The following is a 26,086-nucleotide window of genomic DNA, read 5'->3' as shown; positions in this document are numbered from 1 at the left end:
CATACATATGGGTCAAACTGAGAACCTCCTTTTTTTAAATGTGGTTAGAAGAAAGTTGATTGATCCACCTCGTGGAATTCTGCAACATAGGCACACGACGACAAGTCGGTTAACCAAAACAATGTGTGCCTATGTTGCACCAAACTTGAGTTCCACTAGGTACAGCCAGGGTTCAGCATCAGCTCTATCTTGGGTACTGCTCTCCTAAGTGCTCATCAAGGCGCGTCGGATGACCCAAACAGCGTGTGTCCATGTTGCACCAAACTTGAGTTCCACTAGGTACAGCCAGGGTTTAGCATCAGCTCTATCTTGGGTACTGCTCTCCCAAGTGCTCATCAAGGCGCGTCGGATGACCAAAGCAGCGTGTGCTCATGTTGCACCAAACTTGAGTTCCACTAGGTACAGCCAGGGTTCAGCATCAGCTCTATCTTAGGTACCGCTCTCCCAAGTGCTCATCAAGGCGCGTCGGATGACCAAAGCATCGTGTGCCCATGTTGCACCAAACTTGAGTTCCACTAGGTACAGCCAGGGTTCAGCATCAGCTCTATCTTGGGTACTGCTCTCCCAAGTGCTCATCAAGATGTGACGGATGACCAAAATAGCGTGGGAATATGTTGCACCAAACCTGAGTTCCACTAGGTACAGCCAGGGTTCAGCATCAGCTCTATCTTGGGTACTGCTCACCCAAGTGCTTATCAAGATGTGACGGATGACCAAAATAGCGTGGGCCTATGTTGCACCAAACCTGAGTTCCACTAGGTACAGCCAGGGTTCGGCATCAGCTCTATCTTGGGTACTGCTCACCCAAGTGCTCATCAAGATGTGACGGATGACCAAAATAGCTTGGGCCTATGTTGCACCAAACCTAAGTTCCACTAGGTACAGCCAGGGTACAGCATCAGCTCTATCTTAGGTACTGCTCACCCAAGTGCTCATCAAGGGATGTCGGATGACCAAAACAGCGTGTGCGTATGTTGCACCAAACCTGAGTTCCACTAGGTACATCCAGGGTTCAGCATCAGCTCTATCTTGGGTACTGCTCACCCAAGTACTCATCAAGGCATGTCGGATGACCAAAATAGCGTGGGCCTATGTTGTACCAAACCTGAGTTCCACTAGGTACAGCCAGGGTTCAGCATCAGCTCAGATCTATGTATACTAAAACCTTCTCCAGAAGGTAACAAACACTTTTCTGAAAACCGCATCAAAATCGGTTCAGCCAAACGCGAGATAATCGCGAACAAATATACATACATACATACATACGGGTCAAACTGAGAACCTCCTTTTTTTTTGAAGTCGGTTAAAAATAAAAAAAATCGAGTGTTATTTGCATGTTTTTTTAGCTTTAGATTATAATTTATAATTCACATTAGAAAAATTTTAAACTAAATTTTACCCCACACAAAAAGCCCCACTCCATCACATTTATTAGGGACAAAAAAACAAGACAACGAAAAGAATTTTGACCCACTTAACAAAAAGTTGCAAAACACTCACCCTCTCATGAAATTTTGCAGAGTCGTACGACCTCTCGGAGCAGAGGTTGTAAATCCTATAATGGTCCTTGTGCATATGCTCCAGGAACCTGTAGACCTCGTCGATGTGATTCCTGTAGACGCCCTCTAGCTTCTCCGCCGGGAAACCCATGGCTATCAGCCGATCTGTGATATCTGGGGTTGCGGGGTTAAGGAAAATACATGATGGAAAGAACAAGCTATTTAACAGTTATAAAATTTTCAAAGATTCTGGTGACATCTGATAAATAACAATTAGTTTAACCTTACATATATGTGTGGTGGGTGGTCAAAAACAAGTTTGCTGCATAGAGCATTAAATTTGTTCTCGAAGAAAATGGAAGACGTTGACTAAATAAAAATTATATCAGGATTTTATTTCTAAGCAAAACAAAGAAACTAGGAACCGAATCATGTTAACAAGTAACAGTGCCCTTTCCAGTCGTGGTTAATGATAATGATTCCACGATGGATACACCAAGAGGCATTGATGCGTGGAACCATGTAATTCTACACCGGACACTCCGTCGGCAGGTTACGTTGTTGCATTACCATCGTACACATTATTAACTGATAATTCATATACCTTATTGCGAAGACATAAGGTCTAACAAAGGTAAGCTAAGTTTCTATTAGTACAGCGGATCTTCGGATTTCGAAGACTATAATCTTATTAACATTTTAGTAGTTTTCCATGACATGACAATTTAAGCTTTTGTAAGCTTTTTGTACAAACTTGATATTCTTGTTATATTGTAGCTTAATTTGTTTATATAGATGAGAAATAGTGGCGGTGTCAGAATGCGACCCTGTGGAACGCCTTTGAAATTATACCATGGGTGTTCCACACACACAATACACATAGACCGGTTAGCTTGTTAGTTAGAATAGATTGTGTTAATATTATTACAGATATTCATTATATTTCTTGATTTCGGAAACTAGATCATTGACATGCCAATGTAAATTCCCTAAAAACTTATTACAAAACAACAATGTGTCAAAGGTTTTTGCTAGATCAACAGTATTAGAACAAATTAAATTATTTTCAGAAAATATTTTCGATTTTTTTTTCTGGTTCGATTCCAGCCTGGGGCACTGGAGGCCTTGGTCACTTTTTCTTAGTATATGACATTTATTTAAAATTTAGATCAACAGTGTTACTGAATAAAAATTTTAATATGTCTCAAAGTTCTGAGCTCAGTGACATTTTTAACAAACCAAATAAACACATACATTTGCAATATTCGTAATTGTAACATAGTCCGATGCATACAAATAAAAAAATAAAGTTACAACATCAAATTGGATTTGAATTACGTTTCCGAGAAAGCTAATATGAACTTTCAGTTGCATTATTAAGTCCGTAATCTATAAATGGGCTTAGTTTAACCCGCTTAACTTAGTCTTTAAGTAAGCTAATAAGCTTAGTGACTAAGTTTTTCTAGACATGTAATTACGGTGACATTGTCCGTTATGCGGAAAAGCGCTTGACGACCTGACACAGATACTTCGGAATTACTTTCAAGGTAAGAATCCTTTACGTTTCCTTAACAGCATGAAACCTAAATGGATAACATTTTTTCAATGCAATAAAGTTTACAAAAAATACTTATAAAGCTTTAGGTAGGTAACTAAATTTTTCAGTAGAAAAAGGCGAGAAATATCTTTTTTATGATATAGGAGGCAAACGAGCAGACAAATCGCCTGATGGTAAGCAATCACCGTTGCCCATGGACACCTGCATGACAAGTGGTTTTGCAAGTGCGTTGCCGGTCCTTAAAGTGGGAGTATGCTCTTTCTTTTTTTTCTTTCTTATTTTTATGAGGGATCGACCAAGTGACTAAAATGTTATGAGCATTGTACTTATGCCTGTTGTAAGGAAAGTATAGTCAGCCATAAAAGCTTGTCATTTTGGTCACAAAATGTTGTAGATATACAAATGATTTATCCTACCCGAGAAGCCAAAAGCATTACGCAAGTCAGTCCAACCTGTCAGAAGAATCGGTTGTATATGCTAATGTCTAGAAAACGATCTGATTTCCAAACCAAATATGATAAATCTGCGAGACATTAACCTGGCGCATTGAATTTTAAATCGACGGTGAAACTTCCTTGTCTAGCCGGTAGACACCATTTAGCAATCCACGAGGAAGAATATTTGATATGGGCTATAGATATTCTAAAATTATCTACCTGCGTCCCTGTCACTCGAATTGTTTTCCTGGAAATTCGGTTTTGTCGTAATAAGCAAGCTATGGGGAAGAGTTCATACTCATACACATACATCATATACATTAGGGTGATTAGGGGGTCTACCGAGAATACCGAGGGCCTCTATACATACATATTATCTGCTCTGTGGTATTATAATTTTACAATCCACGAAGACACTTCCACACGTTCATATTTGACAATAGCACCAAGGTTAATATGTGCATATATAATTACTCTAGTGAGTTGTGTAACGCGTTGTGCAACGCATTAATGTGTAAAATTCACGATTTGTATGCGATACAACGTACAAGTGTGAATTATTTGCGCGAATGCAACACTGTGGGAGGTATGGGTAACTACCTGATCATTCTTTATGACAAGAGTTTTTTTTTTTCAATACTTCGTCAATTATTAATTGTCCCATCAAATGTCATGATGATGAAAAACCCTTCACTGCTGGTCTACAAACTGATCATACAAATCTAAGATCTATCTATGATCTTATAAATTATAACTAAAGTATGTCAAAATAAACTAAGTATGTCATTCCGTTTTGCAGGAGAGCGAGAAGATTTGAGGATAATAGTGTGGAAATGCCATCGGGACAAGTAACCTGCAGCTCCAACTACAGGGAATTGGCCTGAATGAATGCACAAAGCCATCACCGCCTGTTTCAAGCCGGGCGTCCCTATACTACATCTACAAGATCCTTAAAAAATTGTTAGCCTTGCCCTACGTCATTATATCCACAAATATAACTTTGAGGACGAACGTAAGTGAAATTACCTCACCCGTGACGACACCGATACATGAACGTCACGGATTTGTCACGACCGAGTATAGCCTAAGGGTCTCCCCATACTTATCGACGCGGATTCGGCGAAAGCCGATAGTAAACAGCATAAACAACGGACAACCGCAGAGTTCATGCTTAACCGCAGATTGCGCTGGAGCGTTCATGCAAAGCCGAACACAGGGAAACCAATTTAAGTGGAACCTTACGAGCTAACAGTTGCTATGGAACTTCAATTGCATTTATGTTAGATACTGACTTAGTGAGCAAGGGAATGCAGGATCAGGATGTATTATCATAGGTTGCGTTAGCAAGAGCGCGTGGGATCACGTAGCTTTTTGGTACAGCGTACCCCCTTAATCATAAAACATACCAAACTAACCTCCGTTAAATTTTGTGTTTCTATTAACAGACTGTTTATATTAAGCCTAACGACCGGTCTGGCCTAGTCGACAGCGACCCTATCTATGAAGCCGATAGCCCGCGGGCTTGCTAACTTTTTAGTTTAGTATATGACATCTACCTATATACAGTGTATTACTAAAACAAAAATCTAAAATAGGCCCTTTCAATTTGTATGTTGACATAATCAACGTTTTACGTCACGTACGTCACTATATTATTTCGCAGCACATGAATAGTGAATACCGGGAGCCTGTTAGACAATATGAGGTAAACAATACTTTAGGTAGGTCTGGCCGATCCTTTCTGGGTGTTTTCCCTGTGCTGAAACCATTACGGGATAACAATTCATTTATACAAATATAATGACGTTATCAGGAAAATGTGTCATTGGTAGTTTTTCATGCGTAAGTTGTGATATAAGTTTGCTGTTCAGTAAATTGTATTTTGTGTTTCAGACGATGCTGGTATTAATATAAATAACCAACACTATTGAGCGCACATTATCCAGTAATGCGGCTTTCTGCCAATTAGGTATCGGATTAAGCCCTGAGGTAAACAATACTTTAGGTAGTTCTGGTGGATCCATTCTGGGTGTTTTCCCTGTGCTGAAACCATTACGGGATAACAATTCATTTATACAAATATAATGACGTTATCAGGATAATGTGCCATTGGTAGTTTTTCATGCGTAAGTTGTGATACTTGTGATATAAGCTTGCTGTTCAGTAAATTGTGTTTTATGTGTTAAAGACGATGCTGGTTTTGATATAAATAACCAACACTATTGAGCGCACAACATTATCCAGTAATGCGGCTTTCTGCCAATTAGGTATCGGATTAAGCCCTATACTGCATCCACAGTTCCGAGACTTCGGAGCTTACCAGAAATGGCTCATTAGATGCAAAAAGCATTCAAACAATTCAATTTGGGTTCTACTCATTCCAATGAAGCACACATGATGTCTAGAGGATTTTATGTTAGACGTCATTCAATCATACAGGTAATTTGCAAATGCGTCGGTTAGGTATGTGTGACGCTATGAAATGTATGAAATGCTAGCGTTTTATGCACGAAATATACCCGTGTTATGTTGCTATGAAAAGTATGAAATATGTCTGTGAAATGCTATTATTTGAAGTATGGAATATGCCATGTTATGTGGCGATTGAGGAAGACGTTGGTCTTTATTTGATGCACCCTTTAAGTTGTATGTAGACTCTAATTTCCGACCGAAATATAAGGTCTAGGAATGTGGAAGGACTATCACGAGAAATTTTCAGACCGAAGAGTAAAAAGAGCTCTTAACATTATAGTCAACCTTCCTATTCCTAGAATCCTATACCAACGACAGTTTTCTCGCCAAAATTTTAAGTGAAGACTCAATTTTGTATTAATTTAAATTCTAATTTAACTATTTACGAATTCAAAGCTGAAACACCTAAATACTGTATGTAGGGAGCCGAATACATAATCGAACATGCAGTCACCTAGTCTGTCCGAACGCCATTAATATTAATTTATACGTTGATTCATCAATAGGAATTAACGATTGTTCACGAATTACGGAAACGGTGTGTGTAAGTCAACGGTTCGGCGAGTCATTCTGGGTTAATAAGGTTTTATGCTTAATTTATAAACTGTAATAGATAACATAAGTTGTAAAAAATATTTGGCGGCACAAACACTTAAGATGGTAGAGCGGGTATCCTGATCCTGAAGTCGTGAGTTCGAGTGCCGAAGCAGCAAACTTTTCTATTGTTTTCCTTTAGTTTTTTACATTGTTTTGGGTGGTGAATTTTGGAACCAGTTCCGGAATTCCGGAATTGAGACCCAGTATCGAAAATCAGTTCCGGAATTGGAAACCGTCCGATATTGCAAGCCCTATTACAAATGGGTCCAGGAAAATTCTTTAGGAAAAAGGAAAAGCCAATAAACCTTTATTTTGCCAAATCAATCCAATGTGAATGATTAATGTAATCAATGAAACCAGATCTTAAATTGGAATTGCGGAAATGGGAGATTTTCAATCAAATTAAAAAAAGGCAATTTAATTTGTCAAGGAGTTCAAACAGAATTACTCGTCTGACCAAAGATCCTGACCAAATTGTTTGTCAAGTTTTTGCGTTTTTCTGGAGAAAGATTTTCTTCTGCTCGACCGAGGTATGAACGAGGTATGACCATCTAACAGATACGAAAGGTTAATCTAAATTTGGCGATTTTTAGACATGCGTACGCCCACTTGGCGTAAGACGGCAGACATATTTTTGTCGTCATGACCACTAGGATCACCAGTTAGAAATCATATTTTGATGGAAAATTTAGGATATGCACGCTATGTGGCGTGAACGTAGGGTATTTTTGTATACATGGATTGTCATACTGAAAACCCGGTCACTAAACCATCATTATACTCAAGATTTAGAATTAGAATGTGCCGCACAAATTCAGGAAGGCATACATTGTTGATCGCAACATGTTGCACGGCTAGTTATAGAATTTAGGGCGTACGGAATCCGTGCGCCGAGTATAAATCGTCTCATTAGGTATGTCGAAACACGTAGCTGAAACGTTTCGTGTTAGGTGTGCAGGGTACATGATTACCATTCAGCTTTCGAAGTGCAAAAGTTATTTAGGGGCCTGAAAGGAAACATTGTGCCTATAGTGCCTCAGGGGGCTAACGTGAACGAGATTCGAAGGTCTATCTCTATCACTGGAATGATGATATTATATATATTAACCTTTTGGACGCCAATGACCGATATATCCGCACCGTAGGTTCAACGCCAAAAACCGATTAATCGGTCACAGACCACATAGACCTACGTGCATATGCATAAAGTTCAATTTCAGTTTTGACACTTCGGTGACGTGGCGTCAGCGTGACAGCTTTTGTGTGACGGCGTCGAAAAGGTTAACTAGCGACCCGTCCCGGCTTCGCAAGGGTTAACAAATTATACATAAACCTTCCTCTTGAATCACTCTATCTATTAAAAACCGCATCAAAATCCGTTGCGTAGTTTTAAAGATCTAAGCATACATAGGGACAGACAGACAGTGGGAAGCGACTTTCTACAGTTCGAACAAGATGTTCCAAAAACCGAAAATTCACCCCGGCTGCACCCCACGCCAGTAAATACCCAACAGCAACGTATACCCTAGTATAACGTTTACTACCTATACAAAATTACCGAATTTGAGGATTTCTCTCCATGCCATTGCCATCAGCAATATGCTGTTGTGATGACAATGAGAACAACTGTGAAGTTTAAACAAGTTTAAAGCAATAGGGTTGGCCGGTCGAAGTATTTAGCAATGTCAATCCCTAGAATTGTGACAATTTTTTGTTTTTTTAATGCCCTGGATGCCAGCCCTTTAAGCCAAATCTCATAGAAAAAGGGGCTTGCCCCATAGCTTGCTATGCAAACCTTTGACTGTTGCCGACCCCATTATTTCCAAATTTCTCCTGTCGCCCGAGAAACTGAAGGACATCCGTACATAAAAAGACTGATTAAGTGATTAATTGAGAATTTCCTGATTTTTGGACTCAAAGTAAAATCATCATAACTGACTCTCGCCCTATTAGTACTTTCGTCCTAAATTCCTTCCCCCATTGCACATCATCAGGGGGTAATTTCCGACATAAAAAATAGGAGAACAGACATAAAAACCCTCTGCTGTTTAAAGTCGACGAGAACTATATTAATTATATTATGTGTAACTTTCGCCATACGGTGTAGGTCGTGCCTAGCCAATCCAATTAAACAAAGGGTAGAATAGCTGACACGTCGCATGCAAAGAGGGATAATCGTCCGATGCCGTTCAGATCAAGAAGGGCTTTGTACGGCTCTTACGCTTCACCCTTAGTTGCATGAAGTATTAATATCATACTAAAACAACCGAAATCATTTTAAATTAAGAGTTTATATAATAATCAGTCTTAATGTCAAAAGAGAACTTGATTGGCACTTTTCGGCTAGGTTCACACGGCGTTAATTTTTCCCGTATACCGTATACGGGATTTTATCGAATACCGTAGTGACAGCACAATTTGTATAGAGACGTTCAAAATCGTTCAGACGGCTAGACGGTTTTCCCGCATAGACGCCGTGTGAACGATTTTGAACGTTTCCTTGCAGATTTGGCTGTCACTGCGGTATTCGATAAAATCCCGTATACGGTATACGGGAAAAAATTACGCCGTGTGTACCAAGCCTTCTTGTTTCAAGGTTTGCAGCGACTATAAAAAAACCGGCCAAGTGCGAGTCGGACTCGCGCACGAAGGGTTCCGTACCATTACGCAAAAAACGGCAAAAAAAATCACGTTTGTTGTATGGGAGCCCTCTTAAATATTTATTTTATTTTGTTTTTAGCATTTGTTGTTAGCGGCAACAGAAATACATCATCTGAGAAAATTTTAACTGTCTAGCTATCACGGTTCATGAGTTACAGCTTGGTGACAGACAGACAGACGGACAGCGGAGTCGTAATAGGGTCCCGTTTTTTTACCCTTTGGGTACGGAACCCTAAAAAGAACCATTTGTCGTAATTTTATGGACATCAGTAGTTGTTCAATTTAAAAATAACTCGCATAGGGCTAGCACGAAAGATAATTATAGCAAACGACAATTTATAGCATTAGAAACCAGAATACATTAGCGACTCGGTGTCAATTATACCATGCACGTGGATCCATTTATAGTATCTGTTACGACCACAGAGTACAGACACCCTATCACACGGATACGCCATAGCATGGACATTTTTTTTTATTTTTTATTGATTCATAAAATGTACACGGCATTACAGCGGACTAATACCCTGTGAAATTTATAATAGACAGTATTTATACAAACAAGGTACATGAAAGTCTAGTCTAGAAAGGAAAAACAGAACAAATGTGAGAAAGAAAAACTAATAAAAGACAGAAGACATAGTTGTTCGACCGGAACAAGATTTTTTGCCTAAAGCAAAATCGGAGGTTGCATTGAAATTTCGGTTTCAGCATACACATCCTGTTTTAAAAGGTTCGCTTTCGGCCAAAAAACTGCCGAATCTTTCGTCCTCGCCGAAACTGTGTTTTCGGTAGTGTCGGTTTCGGCATAAAATTATGTTTCGATCAAAAAACTGCTCATCTCAATACAATTTATAAACTTAAAGGCTTCGTCACACAGGCGCGTTTTCCTGGCGGTGGGTGAGCGGGGCGTAAGCGTTTTATATGTGTATCGTCTAATAGGTCTTTTAAAACAAAAAATAAATAACGAGACTTATAAAAGTGCTACTATATTTGTAAAATAAGATAAAGTGATCAATTCCATTCCCTTTGATTCTGTGAGTGATTTACTTGACTTTACAAATTGCTTTTTAGCGTAACTTTCTGAAGCTAGACTTTTGATTGATTGCTTTGTCGGTGACCTTAATTTGTTTCCTAGTGGCAACTAGGTACAGTCAGCAGCAGAAGTAGCTAAGCGGGCGAGGTGTCCAAAATGATCTTGACGCGACTTTATTAAGAGATACAAGATACAAGATACAAGATATTTATTCATAAACAATGTCAATTGTGTTTGAATACATACAGTAGAAGCATAACAATAAATAAATTCATGAAATACAATGTCCATTTAACTAAAACAAAAAAAAAAACATTAATAAAATAAAGGAAAGAATTTGCCATTATAAATATACCGAAGATAAAAACATAAAAAAAAAATAGATAAAGTCTAGAGTGCAATTAAAATTGAACCAATAAAACATTAATAAAAATAAAAGGAAAGAATTTGTAATTTCAAAAATCGTCAATATTATATAAACATTTGTCGAGCAAGTATTTTTTTAACCTATAGCTAAAGATCTTATGATTAACGAGTCCCTTCAGCTCGATTGGCATTTTGTTAAATAGTCGCACGGCTTGAACTCTGGTAGTATGCTCTACCACCACAAGATGGGGTGTAATAATAGGAGTAATATTTTTTGTCCTCGATTTTAATCTTAAAGCCATTTGGTCATCCGATTCGAAGCGATATCTATGCTTCATTGCATCCGTCAATAGGACTAAAATATAAAGGGCGGGGACTGTTAGTATCTCCAACTTTTTAAAATGCTCTCTACAGCTATCCCATGATGGAATTCGAACGATCGTTCGTATTGCTCTTTTTTGTGAGACAAAAGCACGTTGAATGTTATATTTATAACTATTGCCCCAGAGCTTGATGCTGTATCTTAACTTAGATTCGACAAGGGCAAAGTATACCATCTTTAGTTGCTCCAACGTCAGTTCATCCCTTAAGCAGCGAAGAGCATAACAAGCTGAGCCGATAGAACTCTCAATTCCAATTAATTCTTCTTTCCAGTTTAAATGGACGTCAATATGCACACCAAGCATTTTCGTTACTTCTACATTCTGAATTTTTTCACAGTCTAAGTATATATCTAATAAATCTTTGTTATTTGTAGTTGTCTTAAAGAGCATGGCTAGTGTTTTACTACTGTTTAGCTTGAGATTATTTACAGAGAGCCACTTATGACAAGCATCTATCGCTATGTTCGCTTTGGCATTTAGGTCTTTAATTTCCCTGCCTGATAAAATTAGACTTGTATCGTCAGCAAAAATTACAACATTTACATCATTTACTATGCTTTGCAAATAATCAATAAAGTCATTAAGATAAATTATAAAAAATATTGGACCAAGTATAGAACCCTGAGGGACGCCTTGCCTTATGGTGGTAAACTTAGATCTGTACACCTTTTCTATAGCTTTGTCATCTATCTCCTTTATTTCTACGAATTGCTTGCGGTTACTTAAGTATGATTTCATTAAACTGAGAGCATTCCCTTTGACACCATAAAACTCAAGCTTCTTAATTAGTATTTCATGGCTGATTGTATCAAAGGCAGACTTCAGGTCGAGGAAGATGCCTGCTACTTTTAATTTTTGGTTTAATGCAAGTGTAATATCGTGTATAATGGTGTCGATGGCCTCAGATGTCCCAATTCCCCTTTGATATGCGAATTGTCTTGGATTTAGAATCCTTTTTGAAGAAAAGTGTCTCACTAACCTAGCTTTAACTATCTTTTCAAATATCTTCGATAAAATCGGTAGTAAAGATATTGGTCTGTAGTTACTGGCGTCGGTCGTTAGACCTTTTTTGAATATTGGTAATATTTTTGCGATTTTGAGCTGATCAGGAAAAATCCCTTGATCAAAACATTGATTATAAAAAGAAGATAATGGCTCTGCAAGAATGGATATATTGCTTTTGATTATGCTGATCGGAATATCGTCAAAACCACAAGATGCTTTATTTTCCATTGAATTTACTATTTTCACTATTTCAGATGGTGTGGTTGCCCAGTATTCCATATCGCACTGTACTCGTCTAGCATTAGATTCGAGAATTCCAACTGCCTGTGATGTACTGTTTCCTAGTGGCAACTAGGTACAGTCAGCAGCAGAAGTAGCTAAGCGGGCGAGGTGTCCAAAATGATCTTGACGCGACTTTATTAAGAGAACAACGGTTCCGTCACACAGGTGCGTTTCCCGGGCGGGGCGTGAGCGTTTTATATGTAAAAGCGGCGCCCCGCCCGGAAAGCGCGCCTGTGTGACGGAACCTTAAGAGCGTGTCAAGGTCAAGGTAATTTTGAACACATCGCCCGCTTAGCAACTTCTGCTGCTGACTGTACGGGAAGTAATTTAGATGCCGTCGCTTGTGATCACTTCCCTCGCATAATCGTGAGCTAAGCTAGGTGCAGGTACTGTCGAGGTCATATTAACTAAAGTCTGACTCTAGACTAGAGTAGTCTAGAGCTCGAAAATGACCCCACGTCGTGCCGCGAGCCGCGAGCGACTCAGCTGTGTTGCGCGCAGCTTGACAAGACATCGTCAAATATTATAAACTGAAATAGATAAACAAAAGAAAAAGTGACCAAGTCCACGGGTGGTCTAGTGTCAGGACTCAGGACGTTAGCCGCTAAGCATAAGACGCGGGTTCGATTCCCGCTTCCCGCCTCGGTGGACTTAGTCACTTTTTCTTTAGTGTATGATATCTATTTCAGTTTATGATTTATATGTATAATAGTAGTTTGACTACTTAAAAAACAATTCTAAAAATAGTTCGATTTGTTCCCTAGTTGAACGTCAAATATTATAATGCCGCGCAAGATGTTTGACTTAAGAATGTTATTCTAGCCAATTAAAACTTTCATTGACCAAACACAACTTATAAGAGCTTCGTTTATAATATATGGACGCGCGGTAGGGTGCCCGCTTGGCGGCTGATAATTAATTTATGATGATAGTTAATTTGTATGAAAATTTGGGCCTTAACATGTTGAAACTACTAGCAGTCTGTTGAGTTAGATATGTACATATCTGACAACTAGCGACCCGACCCGGTTTTGCACGGGTTACACAAACCCTTAAGAAATTATACACCTGAACCTTCCTCAAGAATCACTCTCTTGATAGGTGAAAACCGCTTGAAAATCCGTTTAGTAGTTGAATTTATCGCGTACATATACACAGAATATGTAGTCATCATGTGCCAAATTTACGCTGGGACTTCTTTATGCAAATTGTAAAAAAAGGTTTTTTTTAAACCATCGTCGCATTAAAAATAGCAATCTCTCTATCCCCCTCTCTCTGGAGATAAAACCTAAAATTTTGCGTAAGCCCCTAATTAATTTCTTACTTTATAGCGTCTGATCGGAATTTTCACTTCAACTACTAAGTACTTAGGTACACATTCCTATGCAAATTCTTGTCTATCTATGGAACAATTGTTCCTCAAGTATTGTTAGATAAAAGATCTTGTATTTAGCGTGTCAAGTACAAGGAAAACGTGATCCTAGTCAAAAATATGTATACATCCATGCCCTCGTGTTGTGACCACACATCACATCACCTACATATTTTTCAAACAGCTGCGATACGGTGACAGATGTCATCTCAATACAATTTTGCGTTTTAAAGGGGCCCACTGATTACCAGTCCGCCGGACGATATCAGCCTGTTAGTTGTTCGGAACTGTCACCTTTTGCGTTTAACTGGCGGGCTGATATCGTCCAGCGAACTGGCAATCTGTGGGCCGGGCCCCTTGAAGGCTCCGTCACACAGGCGCGTTTTCCTGGCGGTGGGTGAGCGGGGCGTAAGCGTTTTATATGTAAAAGCGGCGCGCCCCGCTCAGGCGCCTGTGTGACAAAGCCTTAAGGCTCCGTCACACTGGCGCGTTTTGCGAGCGGGGCGCGATGAGAGCGGCGCGCGCGGTGCCAGCGCCGCGCCCGCATCGCGCCTTGAGGACGCCGGCAGAACGCGCGCGTCGCGCCAACGTGACGCTCGCGGCCCGCCAGCGCCGCGCTCACAACCCAAACCGTTCGTAACGCGCGCTGTGTTGTGTGTGACTGCGCGGGCGCGATCAAAGCGGGGGAAACGCGCGGGGCGCTGCGGCCACGCGCAGATCGCGCGCGCGTTGCGCCCCGCTCACACCCCGCCAGCAAAATTTTAGGTTTTATCTCCAGAGAGAGGGGGATAGAGAGATTGCTATTTTTAATGCGACGATGGTTTAAAAAAAAACCTTTTTTTACAATTTGCATAAAGAAGTCCCAGCGTAAATTTGGCACATGATGACTACATATTCTGTGTATATGTACGCGATAAATTCAACTACTAAACGGATTTTCAAGCGGTTTTCACCTATCAAGAGAGTGATTCTTGAGGAAGGTTCAGGTGTATAATTTCTTAAGGGTTTGTGTAACCCGTGCAAAACCGGGTCGGGTCGCTAGTTGTCAGATATGTACATATCTAACTCAACAGACTGCTAGTAGTTTCAACATGTTAAGGCCCAAATTTTCATACAAATTAACTATCATCATAAATTAATTATCAGCCGCCAAGCGGGCACCCTACCGCGCGTCCATATATTATAAACGAAGCTCTTATAAGTTGTGTTTGGTCAATGAAAGTTTTAATTGGCTAGAATAAAATTCTTAAGTCAAACATCTTGCGCGGCATTATAATATTTGACGTTCAACTAGGGAACAAATCGAACTATTTTTAGAATGGTTTTTTAAGTAGTCAAACTACTATTATACATATAAATCATAAACTGAAATAGATATCATACACTAAAGAAAAAGTGACTAAGTCCACCGAGGCGGGAAGCGGGAATCGAACCCGCGTCTTATGCTTAGCGGCTAACGTCCTGAGTCCTGACACTAGACCACCCGTGGACTTGGTCACTTTTTCTTTTGTTTATCTATTTCAGTTTATAATATTTGACGATGTCTTGTCAAGCTGCGCGCAACACAGCTGAGTCGCTCGCGGCTCGCGGCACGACGTGGGGTCATTTTCGAGCTCTAGACTACTCTAGTCTAGAGTCAGACTTTAGTTAATATGACCTCGACAGTACCTGCACCTAGCTTAGCTCACGATTATGCGAGGGAAGTGATCGCAAGCGACGGCATCTAAATTACTTCCCGTACAGTCAGCAGCAGAAGTTGCTAAGCGGGCGATGTGTTCAAAATTACCTTGACCTTGACACGCTCTTAAGGTTCCGTCACACAGGCGCGCTTTCCGGGCGGGGCGCCGCTTTTACATATAAAACGCTCACGCCCCGCCCGGGAAACGCACCTGTGTGACGGAACCGTTGTTCTCTTAATAAAGTCGCGTCAAGATCATTTTGGACACCTCGCCCGCTTAGCTACTTCTGCTGCTGACTGTACCTAGTTGCCACTAGGAAACAAATTAAGGTCACCGACAAAGCAATCAATCAAAAGTCTAGCTTCAGAAAGTTACGCTAAAAAGCAATTTGTAAAGTCAAGTAAATCACTCACAGAATCAAAGGGAATGGAATTGATCACTTTATCTTATTTTACAAATATAGTAGCACTTTTATAAGTCTCGTTATTTATTTTTTGTTTTAAAAGACCTATTAGACGATACCCCACACCACAACATTGGGTTAAAGTGAAAAACAAAAATTCTAATAAAAACAATTTGTACGGGATACCCTAAAAAAAAATTATTGTACCGTTCTGTCGCTATACGATTTATGTATTACCAAATTGCAGATTTCTAGCACTAACGATCACGGAGCAAAGCCGCAGACGGACATGGCGAAAATATAACGGTCCCTTTAGTTGTAGTGTAGTTGACTACGGAACCCTAAAAAGGGGTAGTGTACACTCAGCAGCAGAAGTTGCTAAGCGGTCGAGGTGTTCAAAATTACCTTGTCACGCTCTTATTCTCTTATCAATAAAGTCGCGTCAAGATCATTTTGAACACCTGGCCCGCTTAGCAACTTCTGCTGCTGACTGTACCCACAACTTTAATTAAAATGGCCCACATACTTTTAAGATCCTGATTTTAAACTCTCTCTAAACATCAAAAGTATCAAAACCGACTGACGTGCCATCGCTCTAGATCCCAATTACAACTGTCAGAATAAAACCTAAATTGGTAGAACGAAAGACAGACCGCCAAATTATCTAACCTCGGCAGCGGCAAAAAGTTGTTGGCATAGCAACATCTTGCTTAACAAGAAAAAAGATTCACGGGTAAAAAGTTTAGTTAGCGTCGAGCCACATTAGCGGCCCGCTGACGCTGCCGCTTGTGGATATGGGCGTGGTGTTAAAACGCTATGGGCGTTTGAGAATTGGTGGCGTTTTCAACCAAACAGGTACTTATTATCGGTTGTCAATAAGGCGCTATTTCCATAAAACCGCAAAAGTAAATACACCTAATCGACAACCGACAATGTTGAACCTTTTAGTTGAAAACGTCACATGCTTGTGTTATGAACTTATGGACTTTGCTGTTGTTCTCGACTAACATAATTCATAAAAATTATAAAATAATGTGAAATAATAAAATACGTTTTATTTGACTTGACTTTTATTCGTCGACTTTTGATAATATCCGTAAGCAGTTAAACATTATTTAAGTTATGTAACTCTATCAATTTAATGCACACATATGTTTTGTTATAGTTTTTTTTTCTGGTCTGAATGAAAACCTATTTAATGAGTGAACTGTTTAATTACAGTGGATACAATCACAGGAATAAAAGATTTTAGCTAAATTATATCAACCACTACTGAATTTTAATAATAAACTTGAAGGTATCTTTTTGTATTTTGAATGAAATGCCGAAACGCCCGAACGGCCCAAGTTAACCCTGAAGTTTTCACAAGCATAAGCGACTGGATAATGTGTTCTGGCCCCTACACGTGCTTATTATGCCTACCTCACGTAACCGACTAAGGTGTAGTATAACTTGTGCTATTTTAAGAACAATTGTAGCGGTGCCTGTCTAAATTAAACCATTTTTAAGAAATACAACCTACATTTAACTTTTATTGCATGCTTTTTTAAGAAACAGTTTTGTTTTGGCTCAAATATGTGAGATTTTTATGAACTTTATAGTCGAATGACATTTCGGTTTAAATACTTAAATCCAATCGCGAAGCGTCTGGTTGACGTAACTGGTGACCGAAGAGCTGGCGGCTTCCTCGCACAACGTATCAGCATTGCGATACAACGAGGAAACGCCGCCAGCATCCTTGGTACCATGTCTCAAGGGCCTATTTATAGATTTAAGCCAGTTATAATTTAGCTTATTTGTACCACTGTGTACTGCACTGTATATATTAAGTTTTATGTAAATACATTGTTATTAACAATCCACTCTAGATGTGGATTATTTGGAATTTGCGATTCCAAAAATTAAATGAGGCGAATACACGGTATGCTCCTAAGGCAATACGGAACAGCTTTTGGGCCCGATTCGGATTTTGAAATAGACATCTATTAGATATCTTATAGACATCACCAAGATACGATAACGATATGTTTAAGATCTAACCTGTCAAATTTACATTTGCGCGATTCTGGAGATACTCTTGAACGATTTCCACAAGATATATATGACTTAGAGATCCAATTCACATCTAATAGATATCTAACTCTATCTAACGTAAAAGTGACATTGGTTGCCCGAATTGCGCTGAAAAAGAGAACTAGTAGAAATCTAAACTATAACGTATCTAGAATGGATCTAGTACGAGTCCTCTATTGTGAATATCTTGAAGTTCGAATACGGCAGTTTGTTGAAGAAAACGCGTGGTCTTAAGCCTTGGCCAGACACAGAGCGCGACGCAGCGACGCGTCCGCGCCGCGCGACCGCGGCACATGCTAACAGGTTACCGACGTCAAACAGACTGCGTCCCGCCGGTATCACGCCCCGCTTCTGTCGCGCCCCGCGCCGCGCGGCCCCTTGCGTCCGCGCAGCGCTGCGCCGCGCGGACGCGGCGGGACGCGGCGGGCCGCCGCGTCGCGCTGGGTCACATCAGTCGGATCGGACGTTAGGCAGCGAGCGGTGGCGCGCGGCCGCGCCGCGTTCCCGCGCAGCCGCGCCGCGTTCGCGCGCGCGATGAGGGCGTGTTGAGAGCGCGGTCCGCGCGCGCCCTGTTTGAACAGTCATCGCGTCGGCATCACGCGGCGCTGCGTCGCGCCAAGTCGCGCTCTGTGTCTGGCCAAGCCTTTAAACTAAAACTTGTTTTATGTTTATCAATTGCATTATTATGAGGCAATGACCCGATCGGATATTATTTTTGTATGAACGCATACTGCAGTCCAAAGAGTATAGATTTTATAGAGAGTTGCTGGCATGGTCAATTATGATGCGAGAATAGGCCAAAGATATGGTGCGCCATGTTTCGAAAAGATTGCACCATACCTTTGGGCTATTCTCGCATAGATGGCGTTAATATCAATATAATTACAAATTAACACATATCAGTGAAAGAATAAAGATCAAAGTCAAATGGCGTTCTAACAGTTATAATCTTCTGTCAAAAGATGGCGGTGAATTTACTGTGGCTACATAATTTGCCATGACAGTACTGTAACTCTCTATAAAATCTATACTCTTTGCTGCAGTTAATAGAAATGCAATTTCAAATCGTGTGTCGATAGATGGCACTTAATTTACTGTGACTACAAATTTTACTATGACCAGTAAACCTCTTATACTATCTATTCTCTTTGCCTCCGACGTTTCGAGAACGCCGTTCGGTAATTATTGGTATGGTCCATATTTGGCATAAGTATTGGACTATAGTTTGATGGTTTCGACTAATTTCGGCGCCAGGAAACAAGGAAATTTGTCGTTTTCCCAGACTATGACACCTGTCAATTGTGTTTAACCGTGTTCCGGTTCAATAAATTATATGACGTAACCCCTACGCAAGTTAATGGGAAAGTAGGCGGAACGGGAAAATTATGATTACCTATAGTTTAGTCACCGAAATTCGCAAATTGCGGGGATCTTTCTCTTTTACTCCAATGAAGGCGTAATTAGAGCGACAGAGAAAAAAGCCCGCAATTTGCGAACTTCGATTTTCGGTTATAGCCCAAAAACATACGCTCCTCGCAATTACATCAATCCTCGCAATTTCCGTGTTTTAAGGCCCCGTGGGTTCAGGTTTTTCTCTTACTCTTACTGAGCGTAAGCATGAGCGAGATGGCTGTGCGTAGCTACTCGGGATCGCGGATAGAGTCAGGCTAAAGGTTCCGTCACACAGGCGCGTTTTCCGGGCGGGGCGTGAGCAGGGCGCGCCGCTTTTACATATAAAACGCTCATTTCACGACGCTGAAAATTGACAACTACCTACCTAATACTGACAATTGTCAATATGTGCCGAGTCAATAGGGTGAGAAACCTCCCGCGTCAAACCGGGGGGGTTACGCGTCAAAACTCGCTACCTCGCATTCACATTCACAACGTTCCACATCTTTTCTACGCGTCCTAGCATCGCTCAGCTACCACGAAACTGGTGGAAACGCAGCCTATTTCAAGATTTGACACAATGTAAACGCGCCCTTATTGTATTTCGTCAACAATGTCGATCCTTCGCTTTGACATCTCAAGTATCTTTTTAAGAGATGCCGGAAGTTATCGTTCGAACAAAACGATGTATAAATAATATAAATAAACGAAGTTCCTACGAAGCCATTCTCGTTTTCTATATAAAGTTGCATGATGAGATTGATGAGATCAGGGATGTTGCGGATGCGGATTTTATAGAGGCTCTGGCTCACATCCGCGGATGCGGATGTCAAGATAGGTAGGTACATAAAAAACGTCAAATATTACATTTTAGTAAATTTTATAAAAAAAAACCGGCCAATTGCGAGTCGGACTTGCGTTCCAAGGGTTCCGTACATTAAGTCCCACTCACGCTTGAATGCTCATTTCTAATAGATTTTTTTGGCTAATGACTAAATTACCTAGCAGTCTAGCACTTACGCCGATGCTAAGACGTTCCTGTACCGACCTGTTCCACATCCGCATCCGCATTAAACTCCGCATCGATTTGATGCGGATGTTGAAAATAATGCGGAAGTTCCGCGGTTGCGGATGCGGATATTCGCAACATCAGGGATGTTGCGGATGCGGATTTTATAGAGGCTCTGGCTCACATCCGCGGATGCGGATGTCAAGATAGGTAGGTACATAAAAAACGTCAAATATTACATTTTAGTAAATTTTATAAAAAAAAACCGGCCAATTGCGAGTCGGACTTGCGTTCCAAGGGTTCCGTACATTAAGTCCCACTCACGCTTGAATGCTCATTTCTAATAGATTTTTTTGGCTAATGACTAAATTACCTAGCAGTCTAGCACTTACGCCGATGCTAAGACGTTCCTGTACCGACCTGTTCCACATCCGCATCCGCATTAAACTCCGCATCGATTTGATGCGGATGTTGAAAATAATGCGGAAGTTCCGCGGTTGCGGATGCGGATATTCGCAACATCCCTGGATGAGATGGTTAATTTGTTTAATATTATTTTAAGTACACACAGAGGTATGCATTGGCGCGGCTGGTTGACACCACAGGGGACCCCAGGGCTGGCGCGTACCTCTCTCAACGTATTTCCTTGCGATACAGAGAGGTAACGCTGCCAGTGTCATGTCATAGGGTCCATGCTGCAGTCCGACTTGTTATAAGGGGCTTGTTATTCTCTTTATAATTGATTAGGTTTTTTGTAGTTAAGTATATTTGAAGGTTCCGTCAGACAGGCGCGTTTTCCGGGCGTTGCGTGAGTGTTTTAAATGTAAAAGCGGGGCGCCCCACTCACGCCCCGCCCGGAAAACCGGGAAAACGTGCCTGAGTGACGAAGCCTTTGTTCTATTTGTCAGGATGTCGCCGTCGACGCATACATCTGGGAGGACATCATCATCATCATCAGTTTGTGTAATTATTTTATTTCTAGATTTAATTCAAGGGTTAAATATAGTTATGCATAATTGCATATGCACCAAGCTTTGACTAAGTACTGGACGGAAACTAGCGCATTGACCCGTCGATGTCATATAAATGTATTGACTTTTGAAAAAGCCTGGAAAAAGCCTTTGAGGCCTACTTACAAAATACATTTTTGAATTTTAATTTGAATAAACATGTACCAACAGCATAGGGTGAACAATCTACTTAATTATTATTTAATCAATAAAAAATAACACTTAGTAACAAAAGAATTTGACTCATAAGTCAAAGACTGGCCTGGTCTAGTGGGTAGTGACCCTGCCTGTGAAGCCAATGATCACGGGTTCGAATTCTGGTAAGGGCATTTATTTGTGTGATGAGCACAGATATTTGTTCTGAGTCTTGGGTATTTTCTATGTATTTGTATATTATATTATATTGTTGTCTGAGTACCCACAACACAAGCCTTCTTGAGTTTACTGTGAATATCCTATAATATAAATTTATTAAGGGGAAATCCTGAAGAAAGGCCAGGTCAAGAGCACCCTAAACCGGCGAGCGTGTATGAGGAATATTATGAAAATAACGGAAGCGAGAGAGGTATGTCAGGATCGCAAGCAAGGAAGCAAGTGGAAATCCGTAGTCTCTGCCTACCCCTCCGGGAAATAGGCGTGATTATATGTATGTATGTATGTATTTATTTAAAGAACAATCCCAGGTTTATGCCTAATAAGGAAATAATGTTAGATTAACAGTTTGCAATCACACTGATATAGCTCGTATGTGTGTCGGGTGAATGACCTAACCAAGCTCTGATTAAGTACAACAAAGCACTAAAAAATATCTGGCCAGTTTATCTTTGTAATGTTTTAGCGTTTACATTAAACTTTTACCCTTTTTTATGTAAATTTAACTGGTGAGATGTAAATAAATGTATTTTCTTTCTTTCAATGTCTTGTAAATGTATAAATATGCAGTTTTCAAGGAAACATTGCTATTGCGGACGGAAGGAAAGGGGTTACCTTTTTCTGCAAATAAATATGAATATAACTGATTATGTGGTACCGTAAAACAGGGTGGCTTTAGGAAAATTTACGGTAACTATTATTTACTGAAACTGTGTAACTAGTTTATTAATGTTCACCTACTGTAAAATACCTCGGGCCTCGCATAGAAATATATTATGGTTTAAAAACTAGATGAAAAAGTCGCCCCTGCATTTAAGCCACCCCGTGTTACGGTACCTTTTGCCTAGTCTAGTGTCATGACATGTGTGTTAATACCTTTTGCCTAGTCTAGTGTCATGACATGTGTGTTAATGTCTTTAAAATCCAGACAGTAATGGTATGAAACTAATGCCACAAGGACAATAGTATCTTTCTTTAGGTTAATAGCTATGTCAGAGTATTAGTTATTACTTATTACATAGGGAAAACCTATAATTTGAGAAATATAAATACTGGGACAATTCAATCAATGCAAAGTATTATTTACCACTGCTCTTATAGTCTATTCTATTTGTTAAAGTTGTTGCATATTTCACAAATTCAACATGATCCTAAACGGCTTTTTAAATACTGAAGCTTTTTAAAACTATTTGAGCTTTGTACATACTAAGAAACCGCAATATCACTACATAGTATAAAACAAAGACGCTTCCCGCTGTCTGTCTGTCTGTATGTATGCTTAGATCTTTAAAACTACGAAATGGATTTAGATGCGGTTTTTTTAAATAGATAGAGTGATTCAAGAGGAAGGTTTATGTATAATTTGCTAACCCATGCGAAGCTGGGGCGGGTCGCTAGTTAAGGCAGACAGCGGGTTGTGATCTGCAATAAAGACATTTCCATCAGAATTTCTGTTGGAATTTTAGATGGAAAAATTATTTCTGTCAGAGTCAAAAATCATGGGTTCAATCCTCGGTTGTGCATTGAGCAGAAAGGAAAATTGTTCTTGAAAAATTGAAATTATGACTAAACATATGGTCACAATGCTTATCATTATCATACACAAGACAACAGGTTAACCAATTGATCACATGAATAATAACAATGATTTATTTATATGAACAGCTTGAATCAGTCTTTAGCATAGTACTTAAATTATTAAAAAAAAAATTACCTATTACACTTTTTAGAAAAAAATATGGAAGATCTGCAACCTTGTAATTGTGGTACTACTACACTTTAGTCAAAAATAATGTTTTATAGTATTAATGCTATGCCGAGTCAATAAATAAATAATGCTATCACTCTGTATGTAGCTACATATGTTACATATGAATGAGAACAAGCACTTTACCTAAAAAACAATTTTTATGCTTATAAACATAGTAGTAAAACATAAATTAAACTAGTATCTAGAAAAATAATGGCCCAGATTTTATCCATTTCATAGTCACAGTTAAGTGGCCAAGATAAGTATATGCAAAAACTCAAATAGAACGCTTTTGCAGGCTTCAGAAATAGGTTTATCAACTAGTTAACACAGCTAGCTATGTGTGCAGAGCACAGAGTACACATTTATAGGTTATAGTTCTTGTTGCTATGCAAGATTTCAACTCCTTCAAACAAGTCAAATATTGAGTGGTGTAAGCAATATTTGCTTCTGAGTTGACACACCTGCTTTATGGATTATAGTGACTGTATTTTAAGCAGTCAAACCAGATTAGGTACAACCAAATTGAACACTACAACACATAAGACTTTCTAACTCTAACAACCTTGTGCCCTCAATAAGATATTTTAAATCACTAAGTTTTATGATTATAAAATGTATAAATTTCTAATGCAAAGTTTTAAAGCGTTTAAGAACGAGTATAACCTAATCAAGTGTAATATGAATGCAATTTATAGGTTATGAATTGAATGCCCTTGACAGAAGAAAAACGATGAACGAGCCAGGTTATCACAATAATTCCAAGGTTGCTAGTCGAGAGCGCAGCGCGCGTGTGCTGCGTCTCAAGGCCGTAGCCACGAAGCGGTCGCGGACCCGGGGAACTCACCTCTGCACACATCCATGTCGCTCACGCACCCTAAACACGGAAGCACTTTTAACTAGCCATAAAAACACTGAAAAGGATACAGGCCAAGTCCAGGTTAAATCCGTCCTTGATGTAGCGTTTCCGCCGCTTGCTGACCATGCCCTTGATGGGGTTGGTCATCTTGATGTTAGAAATGGAGTTGGCCATGATGGGCAGCGGGCGCAACGGCCGCGGGTCGGCGCGCCGCGGCAGCAGCAGGGCCGCCGTGCCCTTAGCGGGCCCGCCCGCGCCGAGCGCCGCTAGCTTCTCCGGGGCCTTCCTCTCGCGGCGCCGGCAGCTCACGCATATACCCATAAAATAACCTCAGCCGTGCCGCGTTCATCGGGCCGGCTGAGCGGAGCGGCCCGCGAGACCCGGGACCGGACGCCGCGGCCGCTCAGCTCGCGTCCGCCATGCTCCGCGAGCGCCAAGACAAGCCTGCCCGGCTGCACGCGCCTCGCGCGAAGCGCTGCTCGCCGTTCCCGAGGCCGAGATCCTCACCCCGCTAAGCTCCACCGAAATCACTTTCGCACACGGTCACACTATTGCATAGCTCCACACCCGGCACCGAGTTTCGCGCACGCACTCTCGCTTCACGATAGAGCGAAGAAAAGATTTATCTCGTGCGAATGGCGTCCATCGTTCGTTTGCACTAGAACACGGCCGAAGAGAAACAGTTGCACAAGATGGTTATGATGGCCGAAAGTGTTCGTGCATCTCATTCCCGCGCGCCCGAACTGCACGCAAGGGACAGAGAAGGAGCACAACCTCTTATTTTCTAGTGGCTGGTTAGCTCTTTGTTCGAGTTTCCATTATTTAGCGTAGCGCCACTGTTGATTCTTCTACCGCCTGTTTCTGAACCTGAATTTATTTTTTCGTACATGCTTTTACGATTACAAGTAAAATAATTTATTCTGTTTTATTTTAAAATTACTCTAAAATAAAAACAGTAATAGAGCTAGCAACATACAGAGTGAATGTAGAGTTGTTGTGACTGATTTTCAACAGATGGCGCTATAATAAAAAAAAATATAATTGGCGCGAAATGTTAAACTAAGTCCCGCACAAATCGCACGACGCACAAAGTCCCACAAATATTTTTTCATTTCTTTCTTTACATTCCATATAATTGAAATAACTGTCATAACCATAACTCATAGTATTATTAGACGTAGAATAAAAAAATCCTCATCAACATTTGGGGTAAGATAATTTAGCAATGTAATCCAATGTAATCGTTATAAAACAGTAACTGCCATGTAACTGCAATATAAACCAAAATGTCATCATCATAAAATCTGACCGTTTCAGTTAATGCTAATTTAAATACCAATAATAATCCTTATTTGGGTTTATAATTAACTAAGATAAAGTCATTCACCCCTGTTTTACGACTCGAAAGTATACATACGGTAGCAGAGATAACAAAAAATTAATAAAAGAACTGCTCATTTTTGATTTTTGTTGCATTTTAATGGAATTTCCAAATTTGACATTGGCTGTAATGGTGTATAACTGGACTGATAACTAGATAACATACGAGTATCATATTTGAATTTCAGAAATTTGCACCGTCACTTTCGCACTTACGTACTTGTTAGAACGTGGCAGTCAAAGTGACAAGCGATAAAATACGACCGTGCTACCGCCGCTGCAACATCAGAGGGGTTGTAAGTGTGTAGCCGGATTTAAGATGGGAGCAACCCAAGCAGCCTACGCTACGCTCTTTATTTTCAACTTAAGTACCAAAATATGATTTGTTAAAGTACCTTTCGTGAATATCTTATGATATCACGATGTGATGTAAAACAACAAAATATATTTCTACATTGTGCTAAATAAGTTACAATACTTGTTTTTATTTT

General features: G+C 40.2%; 1 protein-coding gene across 1 annotated transcript in view; it reads right to left on the bottom strand.

The window, feature by feature from the left end:
- Window positions 1-25,067, bottom strand: part of LOC134653947 (phosphatidylinositol 3,4,5-trisphosphate 3-phosphatase and dual-specificity protein phosphatase PTEN) — a 59,051-nt gene extending 33,984 nt beyond the window's left edge. Inside the window, exons 1-2 of the mRNA XM_063509317.1 lie at window positions 24,284-25,067; window positions 1,501-1,673 (exon numbers count right to left, since the gene is read on the bottom strand). Coding sequence (XP_063365387.1) covers window positions 1,501-1,673; window positions 24,284-24,536 — 426 coding nt within the window. The 5' untranslated portion in view covers window positions 24,537-25,067. The remainder of the gene's footprint in view (window positions 1-1,500; window positions 1,674-24,283) is intronic.
- Between the last annotated feature and the right edge of the window lie 1,019 nt (window positions 25,068-26,086).

Source organism: Cydia amplana, chromosome 14, assembly GCF_948474715.1.
Source record: "Cydia amplana chromosome 14, ilCydAmpl1.1, whole genome shotgun sequence".
In the NCBI taxonomy this organism is placed as follows: Eukaryota; Metazoa; Arthropoda; class Insecta; order Lepidoptera; family Tortricidae; genus Cydia; species Cydia amplana.
The sequence above is the reverse complement of the archived record's forward strand: the minus strand, read 5'-3'. Positions and strand labels throughout refer to the sequence as shown.